Genomic DNA, 18,734 nt, shown 5'->3' on the forward strand with positions numbered 1-18,734 from the left:
AAGATATTTGGTATTTAACACGTACTATTTTTTTTTGGCACGTTCGTGTATAATACAGTTATCGTTACATATTTATCTTGTGTTAGATCATAACAGATGCTAGACAATAAGCTTAGTTGAGAGAAGAGTTTCTTATCGTAAATCTAACACCTCAATTAATCACTTACTATGTTAGCCCTATACACTTTATCTTTTATTTTTTTTTACCTTAATGAACTGTTTATTCGAGAATAATGTTTAATATAACATGTCTGTTCGAGTCCGTATTCCGGACTTTAGTCGTTTTCAAATTTAGAAGATCTAAAATGGCGGCGCTCGGTGCAGTCCCACTGGCGCTGTGGATGCCACTTACGTGGAATTGTTTACAGTTATCCGATGACACCACTTCATATGCATACTACTGTAGAATGAAGGATGTGTCGTCTACAGAAGGGAGATTCACCCTCTGTGAGGGGTTACAGATCGACCAGTCTGTGATCATCATTAAAGGCTGGAGGTCTCGGTTTCATTTAACAGCATGCGACGATAAGGAGATCGTAATCTACCCCGTCGACAGTATCAATTGCGATAACTTGCCATCTACTGTGACGGCATGTGTAAGTTTTGTGTGAACATCGATTAGAATTAAGGTTCAACAAGTCTGGTGTCGAGTATTTATGTGTAAATATAAGACTCGTTGGAATGTGGAGTTTTTTCTACATGTACCTTAGATTGAAGTGACAGAAGCAATATTATCTCTAACATGTACTAACGCTATTTAAACATTATTTAAACGAGTGTTATTTTTGTACAGTAGACTGGTATGGTTTATATATGTTTTAGATAAGACTGTCCATGTTTTTCGGTTTATAAACTCTATACAGTTCATTCTCGTTATTGATATTTCCTGTACAACTTTTGGTCTCAAAAATAGATTGATGTTATCAACGCTGCAACTACAGAGGAGACCGTTACGGTTACGGAGGTCAGGACTACGGAGGTTGGGACTACAGAGGTCGAGACAACGGAGGTTGGGATTACGTATACGGAGGTTGGGAATACGATGGTTGGGACTACGGAGGTCGGGACTGCAGAGGTTGGAACTATGGAGGTCCGGACTACGGAGGTAGAGACTACGGAGGTTGGGACTACGGAGGTTGGAACTACGGAGGTTGGAACCACAGAGGTCGGGACTACAGAGGTTGGAACCACAGAGGTCGGGACTACAGAGGTTGGAACCACAGATGTCCGGACTACGGAGGTTGGAACCACAGATGTCCGGACTACGGAGGTTGGAACTATGGAGGTTGAGACTACAGAGGTTGGAACTACGGAGGTTGGGACTACGGAGGTCGAGACTATGGAGGTTGGAACCACAGAGGTCCGGACTACGGAGGTTGGAACTATGGAGGTTGGGACTACAGAGGTTGGAACTATGGAGGTTGGGACTGCGGAGGTCGAGACCATGGAGGTTGGGACTACGGAGTTCGGGACGACAACAGAGGTTGAAACTACAGAGGAGACGACAACTTGGAACGGCTGGATAGCCTTAGTCGGTAAATAGTTCTATATACTAGTATCAATTAATTCTGACAACGGTTAAATGGTAACTATTTCAATAAATTTCATACATTAGTATCATTAATCTTAATTTTAAACTGTTTATCTTACAGGATCGGTTGGAGTTTTCTTATGCTTCATCATCGTGTGCGTGGTATGTGACTACTGCACCAAAAGACATCTGTGGTCAGACTCAACCCTTTGTAAGTGTATGACTTGATATTTTATAATAACATGTATAGTAAAGAAAGTTTTTCCTACTTTTCAAATGTAATTATGATCTATTATATTATATATGGTGTTTCGAGAAAACTCAAAGATCTTCATTATATTATAAAGTGTTGTACTTTATTTTCGCAGTCCAAAATAGAGCATATGAAGAGATGATGATGATGATGATGATGATGAGGATGAAGGTAAGTTCTAGAATGAGCAAAATATCAATATTTAATATTCTATTTCTTAAGAACTCTAACTACCAAGTGAAGTTGAATGTTTATATTTGCTAATGATCTCAAGTTTGATTTATTTCTTTTATAGATGAAGTGTACCGGCAGGAGACCGTACCAAAGTCGATCGAACCTATTCCCGCCGATGCATACACATGGACCCTCCAGCCTCTCTCCTGTACCTCAGGTTCTGCATCCGCAGACCTAGATCTCGATGAAACTCCACCTTTCAAAAGGTCACCAATAATGACTAGAAGTCGGTGATTTTTTATGTTTATTTTTATTGGAAAAAACTGTGATACTCAAAATCCCCAGGTAGAGGTAATTTTTTTATAATTTATTGTAATTTACATGCTGTGATTTTTTACATTTGCAATAATCAAAAGCCTCAGATAGAGGTGATTTTTTTTATGTTTATTTTTATTGTAATTTACATGCAGTGATTTATTGGAAAAAACTGTGATAATCGAAACCCTCAGGTAGTGGTAAATTATTGTAATTTACATGCTGTGATTTTTACATTTGCAATAATCAAAATCCTCAGATAGAGGTATTTTTATTACAATTTACATGTTGCGAATTTATTGTGATTTTTCCATTGTGATATTCAAAAGGTGCTTTAATACATTATAATTTTATTACATGTTGTTTATGACAATTCTTATGGTGTGTTTATAATAATCAATATTCTCTGGTTTAGAATACTCAATCGTGTCACTTTGTGCAGGTGCTTTTATGTATGTTTGATGTAATTAAATATCTAGTTACTGGTTACAATTAAAATCAGGTAGAGGTTATGTTGTGATAATAGAGATCCTTTACGGTATTTCTGCAATTTGTTATATAAACTGTAATTTTTGGATTGTATAATTTAAAATACTCACAAATTCTGTCAGATCCTAAACAAAACTTATTTTATTCTAAAGTAAAATCAATCTCAACTGTACAGCAAATGCTACATTTAGAACTCCATCACCAGACATGTTAAATTTTTCTAAAGAGTTATTTCCCTTTGATTGAAGTTGGCTCAATAATATAGATAGGTATTACAACTCGGGTATTATAACTCAGGTATACATTTTGTCGATACATGCATTTTTTTATACTAAACATCTCATTTTTTAAAGAGTTGTTTGCTTTGATTTGTAACTCTGCAATATACATATGAAACAGGTATTACAACTCAGGGATATATGTATTTTTTATCTGAGCTTGATGACCTTTCCACTAATACCAACTTGTACAGATACTACTTCTGTCCCTTTGTCATTTTTAATTACCTTTGTTTATATATATATTTTTGCGCTTGAAGAGACATCTTATTCGTTATGGTTGTAGTATTGCTTAGGCATATCATTAAACTCAATTTCTTCGTAAATTATTCAAAAATTCTTAATTTGGTTTTGACACCATCACAGAGTCAGGTGTGTCAATTTTAACCTAATAGCTTTTTCTTTTCATTATTTAAGTACTACATTTTCGAAAAGTCATGCTGCCCAGTGTGTGAAAGTTTTTGTCATATATGAAAATTAGGCTTTTGAATGTAAAAGTTCAAACCTTTTTAAGTTTCTTTATTAAATATCCTTGTGTAAGTAATGTGCCATCCATCACAGAGTCAGGTGTGCCAGTAAAATTAGCTTTTTTTCCATTTTATCTTGACAAGTTTTTTAACATTTCTCATATATAGAAATTTGAATTGCTTCATCAAAAGTTTCTTTATTACTCAACTTATATCTCTGTACATTATCAACATATAATAAAACACCATCCATTAAAGAAGTGTGTCAGCAAAATTGAATTACTTACAAAAAAGTTCAAACCTTTTTAAGTTTCTTTATTAAATATTCTAATTTATATAATGCAGCATCCATCACAGAACCAGGTGTGTTGACAATTTTAGCTTTCCCATTTTATTATGATAACTTGTCATTCAATTTTTGATGTAAACTATTTTATCGAGGTGCTTTAATGTATGTAATTTAATATCTAATTAAAATCCTAAGATTTATTTCTGTGATTCTTGCTGTGTAAACTGTATTTTTGGCTTGTATAATTTAAAACACTCCTTTGAATCCTTTCAATTTCAACAGCGCTCTAATTACCGAATTCATCATTAATTTAGCGTTTGACGGCATTAGTAAACCATTAGCAGACATGTTTAAGATTTATTTCCCTTAGATCAAATTGGTACACGAGTAATCGGTAAACATCCTATAAGTAGACTTGTGTTAACGATAGATGATACTTATATTCTACTTACTTTATAAATTGTAATCCTTCTCCAGTCTCATTATTTGTCTATATTCCACGATTTCCATTTCATCATCATCTTTACTTAGATCAATTACATCGTCTTTAGTTAAGTCGATTACATCATCTTCTCCGTTATCGTCAGTCAAATCAATGACCTTTTCATATGTAGTTATTTTTATAGAAAAGTTTTCTGGCCCCTTCACATAACTGACCTCCAATTGAATATGGAACTGTTCTGTATGTTTATGCACACAATTATAAAAAGATATCACATCAGGGGGAACATCGACTGTGTTGCTCGACATCTTGTTCCCAATTCTATTTCATTATGTGTGATACTATACTGATCACAGAACCAGGTACACTAATTTCAACATAATAGCTTTTTTCCCCATTTCATCTCAAAACCACTTTCATTATTAAGTAGTACGTTTTCGAAAAGTCACAGCCTCAAATGTGTGAAAGTTTTTTTTTGTCATATATGAATATTAGGCTTTTGAATGTAAAAGTTCAAACCTTTTTAAGTTTCTTTATTAAATATTCTTGTGTAAGTAATGTGCCATCCATCACAGAGTCAGGTGTGCCAGTAAAATTAGCTTTTTCCCATTTTATCTTTTAACTTTTAAGTATTTTAACATTTCTCATATATAGAAATTTGAATTGCTTCATCAAAAGTTTCTTTATTACTCAACTTATATCTTTGTACATTATCAACATATAATAAAACACCATCCATTAAAGAAGTGTGTCAGCAAAATTGAATTGCTTACAAAAAAGTTCAAACCTTTTTAAGTTTCTTTATTAAATATTCTTGTGTAAGTAATGTGCCATCCATCACAGAGTCAGGTGTGCCAGTAAAATTAGCTTTTTCCCATTTTATCTTTTAACAAGTATTTTAACATTTCTCATATATAGAAATTTGAATTGCTTCATCAAAAGTTTCTTTATTACTCAACTTATATCTTTGTAAATTATCAACATATAGTAAAACACCATCCATTAAAGAGGTGTGTCAGCAAAATTAGCTTTTTTTCCCTATTTATATATAACAATTAGGCATTCGATTTGCTGACATAAATTACTGGTGTAAACTAATGTTTCAAATTTTTGTTTAGGGATTCTGATTTGATACCAATGTTTCATTTTTTTAGAGATTCTGATTTTATACATACCAATGCTTACCTTAAATTGAAGGAATAAGTGCGTCTAATTACTATGCCAAAATAAATGTTTTGATTAGAAATGTAGCTTGTTGGATTCCTTCTTGAACCGCTCTGCATGAATATTGTATAATTGAAAATGTCTTTTGACTCCCATCCCCGTTTATTACAGGCTTTGGACTGTCTGACATATAATGTCAGGCCGGGTTAGAGTCCGTCTGTCAGTGTCTCCGTCTGTGAGTCAAATTCTTGCTAAGCACTGATATTTTGAGAAGCATTAAAGTCTGTATTATGTGTGCTGCTTATCAAATACTTTGATCTTAAATCAAAATTGTTCAAGCACGGCTTGGTGTAGCAATACCATGTGCGCTCTAGCGAATCAACTTGTATATACAACTGATTCTCATCTTATGATACGCCTGCTCTCTTTTTAATAGATCGCATGCTTGACTGAAATGATATAGGGTTAATTACCCTGGACTGCTGCATTATACACTTGCCTGTCCATGCACTGTCTCTCCTTACTATAAGCATGATGCACTTGCCTACACATGCACTGTCTCTCCTTTAATATAAGCCTGGACTACACATGCACTGTCTCTCCTTTAATATAAGCCTGGACTATACATGGGCCGTCTTCCTTATAAGCCACTTTAAGCCTGGACTGTACATGCACTGTATATGCACTTGCCTGTCCATGCGCTGTCTCTCCTTACTATAAGCCACTTTAAGCCTGGACTGTACATGCACTGTATATGCACTTGCCTGTCCATGCACTGTCTCTCCTTACTATAAGCCTGATGCACTAGCCTGTCCATGGACTGTCTCTCCTTACTATAAGCCTGGACTATACATACACTAGACTGTATATGGACCGCCTTCCCTTACTATAAGCCTGGACTATACATACACTAGACTGTACATGCACCGTCTTCCCTTACTTTAAGCCTGGACTGTACATGCACTGCATGTGCTCCATGGACTGTCTCTCCTTACTATAAGCCTGATGCACTAGTCTGTCCATGGACTGTCTCTCCTTACTATAAGCCTGGACTATACATACACTAGACTGTATATGGACCGTCTTCCTAGCCTGGACTATACATACACTAGACTGTACATGCACCGTCTTCCCTTACTTTAACATTAGCCTGGACTGTACATGCACTGCATGTGCACTGGCTGGACTGTTTAATGAGCCCATTTTCCATCTACTCCTCCGGTGACAGGATTTGCATCATTTAAGTCAAAATCATCGGCAAAAAAAAGTTGACTTTGCAACTGGGACTCCGTTACGTTTTGGTCACTTGATAGCAATACTTTGAGATATGATTTCCATGGCTAATTACTCGTGTTTAGAGACACTAATTTAACGTTCATGTAAGTGTCGATCTGCGACCACATGCTCTGTAGGGGCATGTTGATGATCCCCGTCTTTTCGCCTGCAGTTAAATCTGTATCGTCTGACTTCGTTATCTTACATTTGACGTAAAGCCTGCTTCTGCGCAGGTCCATATATTCACTGCCTTGTCCCGGAACGCTAATTTCTATAGGACTGTCCTCAGTATTGAACGCCGAGACTGGCCTACATTCCGTGAAGTATATCTTTTCGATGGCTACTTGATTTGGCGGTACAGTGAATATTGAAAGTTCCGAAGGAACACCAATGTCCCTTACCTTGTCACTGAGAAATGCCATATTTTCCCTTCTTCTTACCAAATACACTGTCAAAGTCTTCTATGACGAAAGTACTTTTCCTCTTTCTCTTAGACGGTTTTTTTTTTCCTTTACGGTGGGTCTTCGTAGATCTTTCCCTCTTGGAATCTTTCTTCGATCTGTTGGGTTTGGGGTTTTTGAACCCTTTTATAGGAACGTGAGGGAGGTTTTCCTTTGTGGTTTCCTTCATTTCTGACTTTGCCCTGTCTTCTACGGCTGACATGGGCGTAATCTGTTTACCCACGACAATCTTTTCTTCCGGTTCGATCGTGACGTGTGGATTGACGGGAATCACGTAAGGTTTCTTTACGTACATGCCTGCGACGCCTCCTCCAGTCTGTCGGCCTCTGTATCTTCTGGGGTCAAATGTTCCATCCAACATATTTTTGTAAAACGATTTCCATACTCTTGGATCCGACACATACGTGGATCCCATCTTCTTCAGTGAAAGGGTAGTCGTTTGAAGAGTAATGTCACCGTGACGTCTCCGTTGAGAAATGAAGCAGGTTGGTTGTCTCTGTCTCTTATATAGATGTGGACATCAGAGCAATGTCCTATCCTCATTGGTATATATGGTGTTGCAAAGGTGATATTGGAAGTTTTCTTGGCGGACACCATCCTCAGTAAGGGTAGCTCACTCTCTCCCACGATGGTATCGTCACACAGATCGGAACATACTAACAGTTCAGGTCTACTCGATGGTGTCAACCCTTTTTGAAGCTTTATGGAAAATTCTGTAAGTCCAGTACCCCACCAATGTAAGTGGTTTCGATAGATGCACCCTGAAGTCATATACTTTATTGTCTCTGTGAGTGTCTGAGCTGTCCGTGGATCTGAGTACCATTCTGAATGCCATATTTGATGTTTAATGAAGAGTCAATGATGGACAGTCTCCTTTTATACTTCTTGGAGGTCACTCTTTTTTATCCAAGAATTAAACTTCGATGGCCAATGCAGCCAAGATACTAGTACTTCTGTTTCGCCCTTTCTTTTCCTTTCTTTCAAAATTTTGTCTACCTTCCATAAGGTGTTTTCCGCCACGTTCACCTTCTGTAATTCCTGTTCGTAAAACGTTCCCTTGATGCTCTCGCCGTCGAAATCCTTTAGTCTGTAGATCGGAATGCCATCTCTAGTCGTGCGGTCCGTAATGATGAACAACTCACCAGTCCATTTTTGATCATATTCCCTCTGGAAAGTACGTTTAAGGTGTGTAATTCTAACTCTGTCGTCTATCTTGTACTTGTAGAGACTTCTCCTCCTCTTCTTCTTTTTCTTGTCATATTTAACCGTCTTTTCTTTCGGTCTTAGAGTGGTTTTCGTCCTAACGAGATAGGCGTTGAGTCTTATTTCGTCCTCGTTTTCTTTGTTGACGTCTGAAGGGGGTATATTCCCTAGGGATCTGGATGGAGTGTCGTTGATGTCTTTTGTGAGGGACTGTAATCGGTCTAGATACTCGTAACTCTGCGCATGCGTGAACATCCTATACATCCTGTTCTTGATGTTTTGGATAGCTCTCTCTGCAAAATTTGCTTGAAGAAAAAAGAAAAATTACTCGTTGAGAGGCCCAGAGGGCCTGTATCGCTCACCTGGTAATTTCAGCACTGATGTACTGGTAAATATAGTTTTCTTGTGGGCAACACTACTGGATGAATAAAAGCAGGTTCTGAATTGTGTTATTAGTAACTTGGTTTCCGAGGTCTTATTGAATTGTCTCAGCATACATCAGTACTTTAGTGCATAGAAAATTCAGGCATTCAATTAGAATATTTATAATGCTGTTGAATTAAAACTGAAGTTTACTAAAAAGTATTGTGTTGGCCCAACTTAACTGTTCACTTTGTATTCAAGTTAAATTCTCAGAAAACTCATGACACATGCTTGATGTGTGATCCTGTTGTCAAAATGTTGGGTTTTTTTATCAATAAAAAATGTTTGAAATTCATTTGTGAAGTTTGATTGTATAATCCTCACTATAGGTAAATAAATGGCAAATTGTTTAAATAAGCATACCATTACACAAATAATGTTAATAACAAAACTTGGTATTACAGGGACTTAACTTAACAAATCCAAACTGGTCATCATTATACATGTACAGATTTTGAAAGGAACATCACACTTTTAGGAAAGAACATTTAGACATGTTTATGGATGGTTGAAATAGTAAACATAAAACCCTAATATTACAGTAGATACATAATGACCTGTAAGCTGAAATTTGTTTTAAACAACTTGTTGTCTGGTATGCATACTTTACTTAGCCATTTATAAATGTATGTATATATATTTAATATATCTTGTATATGGATAATATGTCAACTACAATAAAATAATTGAAATCCAAAAAAACATTTGCAAAGCATTTCATGTCAGAAATAATATTTATTTTATAAAGGTCAAAACAAGATATATAAATTAGTAATACAACTAGCAAATTATCTGCATCGATTTAGGCATCATTTAGCGTATATAACAGAATATAACTGATTTCGCGGTCGCAATTTGTCACAAAAAAAAATGTTAGCATTAAAACATAGGAATTGTTGGCAGGTTAATTTTGTTATCCAACGAAAGACATATATTCTTAAGGGAATATTTTATATTTATGGCTGAAAACAACATACAAGCAGATACATGAATTACATAGAAAGATGTATAAATAGCAGTGATTGACACATAGCCTTTTTTAGCTAGATTTTCATGTAGGTATAAGGTTCAGTGATAAAAAGGGACTTGGCAAGTTTTGATTTATTTGAAGAAATGAAGTTTACAAGTATTTTCATACCGTGCCAGGGACTTCATTTTCTTTAATACTTACCATTAGAATAACTTATAACCAAGTTTCTTAATCTAAACTTTCTTTAAGTCAATCTGCTATTATAGTTTGTTCATATACTGCCACTAATTGGGTCAAAAAAGTAATATCAACGGTTGTATTCCAGATAGATTTTTACAAACATATATGTCTGTAGGATACAAATTGCTTGAAGTAAACAATTCCAACAGCCACTCAAATATAGATACAATTAAATTTATATAAATAATGCCACATTTACTTTTTCAGTTATATTTGTTTATAATGTGCATTTCAAAATCAATCAAAGAATTAAAGAGAAGATACACAAGTGATCAATTGGAATCTTTAGAAGACAAGCCCCAATTTCTTAGAATATCAAACATAGTGATGAGACATATACATTAGTATGAATTATCTTTAAAAATTACAAACAAAGAGGCCCAGAGGGCCTGTATCGCTCACCTGGTTTGTAATGCCAAGTAATGTTCTGAATACAGGTTCAATTGTTTCTTTTCTGAAGGAATTTTGATATTAACCTCTAAATCCCCTATTAGGCCCCACCCCTCCTGCCCCCAGGGGGTCAGAGCCAAAATTTATACAAGTTCTGTTCCCCTTCCCCCAAGGATGTTTGCGGCCAAATTTGGTCACAATCCAAGCAAAACTCTAGGACAAGTAGCAATTTATAGGATTTACCTCTATTTCCCCTATTGGGCCCCACCCGTCCTGCCCCTGGGGGGCCAGAGCCAAAACTTATACAAGTTCTGTTCCCCTTCCCCCAAGGATGTTTGTGGCCAAATTTGGTTACAATCCATACAGAACTCTATGACTAGTAGCGATTTAAAGAATTTACCTCTATTTCCCCTATTGGGCCCCGCCCCTCCTGCCCCCCGGGACCAGAGCCAAAATTTATACAAACTCAGTTCTTATTCTCCCAAGGATATTTCTGGTTAAATTTGGTTACATTCCATGCGGAACTCTGTGACTAGTAGCGATTTAAAGGATTTACCTCTATTTCCCCTATTAGGCTCCGCCCCTCCAGCCCCGGGGGGGCCAGAGCCAAAATTTATACAAGTTCTGTTCCCCTTCCCCCAAGGATGTTTGTGGCCAAATTTGGTTCCAATCCCTGCAGAACTCTATGACTAGTAGCAATTTAAAGGATTTACCTCTATTTCCCCTATTGGGCCCCGCCCCTCCTGCCCCCGGGGGGTCAGAGCCAAAATTTATACAAGGTCTGTTCCCCTTCCCCCATGGATGTTTGTGGCCAAATTTGGTTACATTTCGTTCAGACCTCTATGACTAGTAGCGATTTAAAGGATTTACCTCTATTTCCCCTATTGGGCCCCGCCCCTCCTGCCCCCGGGGGACCAGAGCCAAAATTTATACAAGTTCTGTTCCCCTTCCCCCAAGGATGTTTGTGGCCAAATTTGGTTACATTCCATTCAGAACTCTATGACTAGTAGCGATTTAAAGGATTTACCTCTATTTCCCCTATTCGGCCCCGCCCCTCCTGCCCCCGGGGGATCAGAGCCAAAATTTATACAAGTTCTGTTCCCCTTCCCCCAAGGATGTTTGTGGCCAAATTTGGTTCCAATCCATGCAGAACTCTATGACTAGTAGCGATTTAAAGGATTTACCTCTATTTCCCCTATTGGGCCCCGCCCCTCCTGCCCCCGGGGGATCAGAGCCAAAATTTATACAAGTTCTGTTCCCCTTCCCCCAAGGATGTTTGTGGCCAAATTTGGTTACATTTCATTCAGAACTCTATGACAAGTAGCGATTTAAAGGATTTACCTCTATTTCCCCTATTGGGCCCCGCCCCTCCTGCCCCCAGGGGGCCAGAGCCAAAATTTATACAAGTTCTGTTCCCCTTCCCCCAAGGATGTTTGTGGCCAAATTTGGTTACAATCCATGCAGAACTCTATGACTAGTAGCGATTTAAAGGATTTACCTCTATTTCCCCTATTGGGCCCCGCCCCTCCTGCCCCTGGGGGATCAGAGCCAAAATTTATACAAGTTCTGTTCCCCTTCCCCCAAGGATGTTTGTGGCCAAATTTGGTTACAATCCATGCCAAACTCTAGGACAAGTAGCGATTTAAAGGATTTACCTCTATTTCCCCTATTGGGCCCCGCCCCTCCTGCCCCTGGGGGGCCAGAGCCAAAATTTATACAAGTTCTGTTCCCCTTCCCCCAAGGATGTTTGTGGCCAAATTTGATTACATTTCATTCACAACTCTATGACTAGTAGCGATTTAAAGGATTTACCTCTATTTCCCCTATTGGGCCCCGCCCCTCCTGCCCCCAGGGGGCCAGAGCCAAAATTTATACAAGTTCTGTTCCCCTTCCCCCAAGGATGTTTGTGGCCAAATTTGGTTCCTATCCATGCAGAACTCTATGACTAGTAGCGATTTAAAGGATTTACCTCTATTTCCCCTATTGGGCCCCGCCCCTCCTGCCCCCGGGGGATCAGAGCCAAAATTTATACAAGTTCTGTTCCCCTTCCCCCAAGGATGTTTGTGGTTAAATTTGGTTACATTTCATTCAGAACTCTATGACAAGTAGCGATTTAAAGGATTTACCTCTATTTCCCCTATTGGGCCCCGCCCCTCCTGCCCCCAGGGGGCCAGAGCCAAAATTTATACAAGTTCTGTTCCCCTTCCCCCAAGGATGTTTGTGGCCAAATTTGGTTACAATCCATGCAGAACTCTATGACTAGTAGCGATTTAAAGGATTTACCTCTATTTCCCCTATTGGGCCCCGCCCCTCCTGCCCCCGGGGGGTCAGAGCCAAAATTTATACAAGTTCTGTTCCCCTTCCCCCAAGGATGTTTGTGGCCAAATTTGGTTACATTCCATTCAGACCTCTATGACTAGTAGCGATTTAAAGGATTTACCTCTATTTCCCCTATTGGGCCCCGCCCCTCCTGCCCCCGGGGGGCCAGAGCCAAAATTTATACAAGTTCTGTTCCCCTTCCCCCAAGGATGTTTGTGGCCAAATTTGGGTACATTCCATTCAGAACTCTATGACTAGTAGCGATTTAAAGGATTTACCTCTATTTCCCCTATTGGGCCCCGCCCCTCCTGCCCCCGGGGGGCCAGAGCCAAAATTTATACAAGTTCTGTTCCCCTTCCCCCAAGGATGTTTGTGGCCAAATTTGGTTACAATCCATGCAGAACTCTATGACTAGTAGCGATTTAAAGGATTTACCTCTATTTCCCCTATTGGGCCCCGCCCCTCCTGCCCCCGGGGGATCAGAGCCAAAATTTATACAAGTTCTGTTCCCCTTCCCCCAAGGATGTTTGTGGCCAAATTTGGTTACATTCCATTCAGAACTCTATGACTAGTAGCGATTTAAAGGATTTACCTCTATTTCCCCTATTGGGCCCCGCCCCTCCTGCCCCTGGGGGGGCCAGAGCCAAAATTTATACAAGTTCTGTTCCCCTTCCCCCAAGGATGTTTGTGGCCAAATTTGATTACATTCCATTCAGAACTCTATGACTAGTAGCGATTTAAAGGATTTACCTCTATTTCCCCTATTGGGCCCCGCCCCTCCTGCCCCCAGGGGGCCAGAGCCAAAATTTATACAAGTTCTGTTCCCCTTCCCCCAAGGATGTTTGTGGCCAAATTTGGTTCCAATCCATGCAGAACTCTATGACTAGTAGCGATTTAAAGGATTTACCTCTATTTCCCCTATTGGGCCCCGCCCCTCCTGCCCCTGGGGGATCAGAGCCAAAATTTATACAAGTTCTGTTCCCCTTCCCCCAAGGATGTTTGTGGTTAAATTTGGTTACATTTCATTCAGAACTCTATGACAAGTAGCGATTTAAAGGATTTACCTCTATTTCCCCTATTGGGCCCCGCCCCTCCTGCCCCCGGGGGGCCAGAGCCAAAATTTATACAAGTTCTGTTCCCCTTCCCCCAAGGATGTTTGTGGCCAAATTTGGTTACAATCCATGCAGAACTCTATGACTAGTAGCGATTTAAAGGATTTACCTCTATTTCCCCTATTGGGCCCCGCCCCTCCTGCCCCCGGGGGGGTCAGAGCCAAAATTTATACAAGTTCTGTTCCCCTTCCCCCAAGGATGTTTGTGGCCAAATTTGGTTACATTTCATTCACAACTCTATGACTAGTAGCGATTTAAAGGATTTACCTCTATTTCCCCTATTGGGCCCCGCCCCTCCTGCCCCCGGGGGGGCCAGAGCCAAAATTTATACAAGTTCTGTTCCCCTTCCCCCAAGGATGTTTGTGGCCAAATTTGGGTACATTCCATTCACAACTCTATGACTAGTAGCGATTTAAAGGATTTACCTCTATTTCCCCTATTGGGCCCCGCCCCTCCTGCCCCCGGGGGATCAGAGCCAAAATTTATACAAGTTCTGTTCCCCTTCCCCCAAGGATGTTTGTGGCCAAATTTGGTTACAATCCATGCAGAACTCTATGACTAGTAGCGATTTAAAGGATTTACCTCTATTTCCCCTATTGGGCCCCGCCCCTCCTGCCCCCGGGGGATCAGAGCCAAAATTTATACAAGTTCTGTTCCCCTTCCCCCAAGGATGTTTGTGGTTAAATTTGGTTACATTTCATTCAGAACTCTATGACAAGTAGCGATTTAAAGGATTTACCTCTATTTCCCCTATTGGGCCCCGCCCCTCCTGCCCCCAGGGGGCCAGAGCCAAAATTTATACAAGTTCTGTTCCCCTTCCCCCAAGGATGTTTGTGGCCAAATTTGGTTCCAATCCATGCAGAACTCTATGACTAGTAGCGATTTAAAGGATTTACCTCTATTTCCCCTATTGGGCCCCGCCCCTCCTGCCCCTGGGGGATCAGAGCCAAAATTTATACAAGTTCTGTTCCCCTTCCCCCAAGGATGTTTGTGGCTTATTTTGGTTACAATCCATGCCAAACTCTAGGACAAGTAGCGATTTAAAGGATTTACCTCTATTTCCCCTATTGGGCCCCGCCCCTCCTGCCCCTGGGGGTCAGAGCCAAAATTTATACAAGTTCTGTTCCCCTTCCCCCAAGGATGTTTGTGGCCAAATTTGGTTACATTTCATTCAGAACTCTATGACTAGTAGCGATTTAAAGGATTTACCTCTATTTCCCCTATTGGGCCCCGCCCCTCCTGCCCCCAGGGGGCCAGAGCCAAAATTTATACAAGTTCTGTTCCCCTTCCCCCAAGGATGTTTGTGGCCAAATTTGGTTCCAATCCATGCAGAACTCTATGACTAGTAGCGATTTAAAGGATTTACCTCTATTTCCCCTATTGGGCCCGGCCCCTCCTGCCCCTGGGGGATCAGAGCCAAAATTTATACAAGTTCTGTTCCCCTTCCCCCAAGGATGTTTGTGGTTAAATTTGGTTACATTTCATTCAGAACTCTATGACAAGTAGCGATTTAAAGGATTTACCTCTATTTCCACTATTGGGCCCCGCCCCTCCTGCCCCGGGGGGGCCAGAGCCAAAATTTATACAAGTTCTGTTCCCCTTCCCCCAAGGATGTTTGTGGCCAAATTTGGTTCCAATCCATGCAGAACTCTATGACTAGTAGCGATTTAAAGGATTTACCTCTATTTCCCCTATTGGGCCCCGCCCCTCCTGCCCCCGGGGGGTCAGAGCCAAAATTTATACAAGTTCTGTTCCCCTTCCCCCAAGGATGTTTGTGGCCAAATTTGGTTACATTTCATTCAGAACTCTATGACTAGTAGCGATTTAAAGGATTTACCTCTATTTCCCCTATTGGGCCCCGCCCCTCCTGCCCCCGGGGGGCCAGAGCCAAAATTTATACAAGTTCTGTTCCCCTTCCCCCAAGGATGTTTGTGGCCAAATTTGGTTACATTCCATTCAGAACTCTATGACTAGTAGCGATTTAAATGATTTACCTCTATTTCCCCTATTGGGCCCCGCCCCTCCTGCCCCCGGGGGATCAGAGCCAAAATTTATACAAGTTCTGTTCCCCTTCCCCCAAGGATGTTTGTGGCCAAATTTGGTTACAATCCATGCAGAACTCTATGACTAGTAGCGATTTAAAGGATTTACCTCTATTTCCCCTATTGGGCCCCGCCCCTCCTGCCCCCGGGGGATCAGAGCCAAAATTTATACAAGTTCTGTTCCCCTTCCCCCAAGGATGTTTGTGGCCAAATTTGGTTACATTCCATTCAGAACTCCTCTATGACTAGTAGCGATTTAAAGGATTTACCTCTATTTCCCCTATTGGGCCCCGCCCCTCCTGCCCCCGTGGGGCCAGAGCCAAAATTTATACAAGTTCTGTTCCCCTTCCCCCAAGGATGTTTGTGGCCAAATTTGGTTACAATCCATGTAGAACTCTATGACTAGTAGCGATTTAAAGGATTTACCTCTATTTCCCCTATTGGGCCCCGCCCCTCCTGCCCCTGGGGGATCAGAGCCAAAATTTATACAAGTTCTGTTCCCCTTCCCCCAAGGATGTTTGTGGCCAAATTTGGTTACAATCCATGCAGAACTCTATGACTAGTAGCGATTTAAAGGATTTACCTCTATTTCCCCTATTGGGCCCCGCCCCTCCTGCCCCCGGGGGATCAGAGCCAAAATTTATACAAGTTCTGTTCCCCTTCCCCCAAGGATGTTTGTGGCCAAATTTGGTTACATTTCGTTCAGACCTCTATGACTAGTAGCGATTTAAAGGATTTACCTCTATTTCCCCTATTGGGCCCCGCCCCTCCTGCCCCCAGGGGGCCAGAGCCAAAATTTATACAAGTTCTGTTCCCCTTCCCCCAAGGATGTTTGTGGCCAAATTTGGTTCCTATCCATGCAGAACTCTATGACTAGTAGCGATTTAAAGGATTTACCTCTATTTCCCCTATTGGGCCCCGCCCCTCCTGCCCCTGGGGGATCAGAGCCAAAATTTATACAAGTTCTGTTCCCCTTCCCCCAAGGATGTTTGTGGTTAAATTTGGTTACATTTCATTCAGAACTCTATGACAAGTAGCGATTTAAAGGATTTACCTCTATTTCCCCTATTGGGCCCCGCCCCTCCTGCCCCCAGGGGGCCAGAGCCAAAATTTATACAAGTTCTGTTCCCCTTCCCCCAAGGATGTTTGTGGCCAAATTTGGTTACAATCCATGCAGAACTCTAGGACAAGTAGCGATTTAAAGGAAATGTTGACGGACGGACGGACGGACGGACGGACGACGGACGACGGACGACGGACGACGGACGCCGCGCCATGACATAAGCTCACCGGCCCTTTGGGCCAGGTGAGCTAAAAATGTAATTCAAATGTGTATCTGAATCAAGGATTAGAAAGTATATGGATAAAATACAATAGGTTAATTGATCATTATAGTATTAAAAACAATTTTTTGACACATTTCAGTAGATATGCTGTAATATTGTAAATGTACTGATGTAATTATACTTTGATCATTTTGGGCTAAAATGTGATTTAGGTAAGATAACATATACATGTACTCTATTTATATTTGATAGAGCAAAAATAATGTGTTTGTGTGAATCCTTAGGACAAATTTGTCATAAAGTCTTTTTTTTTGTCTTAAAATTTGGTAACACAAAAATAACTTAAACTTAAACAGAAATAAATATTGGACTACACAAAAACAGTATTTTTCAAAAATTTCTATCAGTCAGTGTATTACATGATAAACATTTTTAAGACATGAGGATGCTGTGTAAGATATTATCAGTAACCACAGTTGATACCAGCAGGTCCGGTTTTTGATACAGACTTTGTTATTGTTGAGTGCTCAGAGTGTCCAGCACAATTAATGGCTTTGAGTGACCGCTACAGTCGTTGGATCACACTTTGTTAATGTTGAGTGCTCAGAGTGTCCAGTATAATTAATGGCTTTGAGTGTCCGATACAGTTGTTGGATCACACTTTGTTACTGTTGAGTGCTCAGAGTGTCCAGTATAATTAATGACTTTGAGTGTCCGATACAGTTGTTGGATCACACTTTGTTACTGTTGAGTGCTCAGAATGTCCAGCACAATTAATGGCTTTGAGTGTCTGATACAGTTGTTGGATCACATTTTGTTTCTGTTGAGTGCTCAGCGTGTCCAGTATAATATATGGCTTTGAGTGTCTGATACAGTTGTTGGATCACATTCTTTTTACTGTTGAGTGCTCAGAGTGTCCAGCACAATTAATGGCTTTGAGTGTCCGATACAGTTGTTGGATCACACTTTGTTAATGTTGAGTGTCCAGTATAATTAATGGCTTTGAGTGTCCGATACAGTTGTTGGATCACATTTTGTTTCTGTTGAGTGCTCAGCGTGTCCAGTATAATAAATGGTTTTGAGTGTCTGATACAGTTGTTGGATCACATTTTTTTTACTGTTGAGTGCTCAGAGTGTCCAGCACAATTAATGGCTTTGAGTGACCGATACAGTCGTTGGATCACACTTTGTTACTGTCGAGTGCTCAGAGTGTCCAGTATAATTAATGGCTTTGAGTGTCCGATACAGTTGTTGGATCACACTTTGTTAATGTTGAGTGCTCAGAGTGTCCAGTATAATTAATGGCTTTGAGTGTCCGATACAGTTGTTGGATCACACTTTGTTAATGTTGAGTGCTCAGAGTGTCCAGTATAATTAATGGCTTTGAGTGTCCGATACAGTTGTTGGATCACATTTTGTTTCTGTTGAGTGCTCAGCGTGTCCAGTATAATAAATGGCTTTGAGTGTCTGATACAGTTGTTGGATCACATTTTTTTACTGTTGAGTGCTCAGAGAGTTCAGTATAATTAATGGCTTTGAGTGTCCGATACAGTTGTTGGATCACATTTTGTTTCTGTTGAGTGCTCAGCGTGTCCAGTATAATAAATGGTT

At 40.3% G+C, this 18,734-nt stretch overlaps 1 protein-coding gene across 1 annotated transcript; it reads left to right on the forward strand.

Moving 5' to 3' along the window:
• Window positions 1-1,040: 1,040 nt before the first annotated feature.
• LOC138308540 (P-selectin glycoprotein ligand 1-like) lies at window positions 1,041-2,243 on the forward strand. Its single transcript, XM_069249562.1, has 3 exons — window positions 1,041-1,535; window positions 1,900-1,955; window positions 2,080-2,243. The coding sequence occupies exons 1-3, from the start codon at window positions 1,043-1,045 to the stop codon at window positions 2,194-2,196; spliced, it is 666 nt and encodes a 221-aa protein (XP_069105663.1). The 5' UTR covers window positions 1,041-1,042; the 3' UTR covers window positions 2,197-2,243.
• The last annotated feature ends 16,491 nt before the right edge of the window (window positions 2,244-18,734 follow it).

This window comes from Argopecten irradians, chromosome 15 (genome assembly GCF_041381155.1).
Source record: "Argopecten irradians isolate NY chromosome 15, Ai_NY, whole genome shotgun sequence".
Lineage (NCBI taxonomy): Eukaryota > Metazoa > Mollusca > Bivalvia > Pectinida > Pectinidae > Argopecten > Argopecten irradians.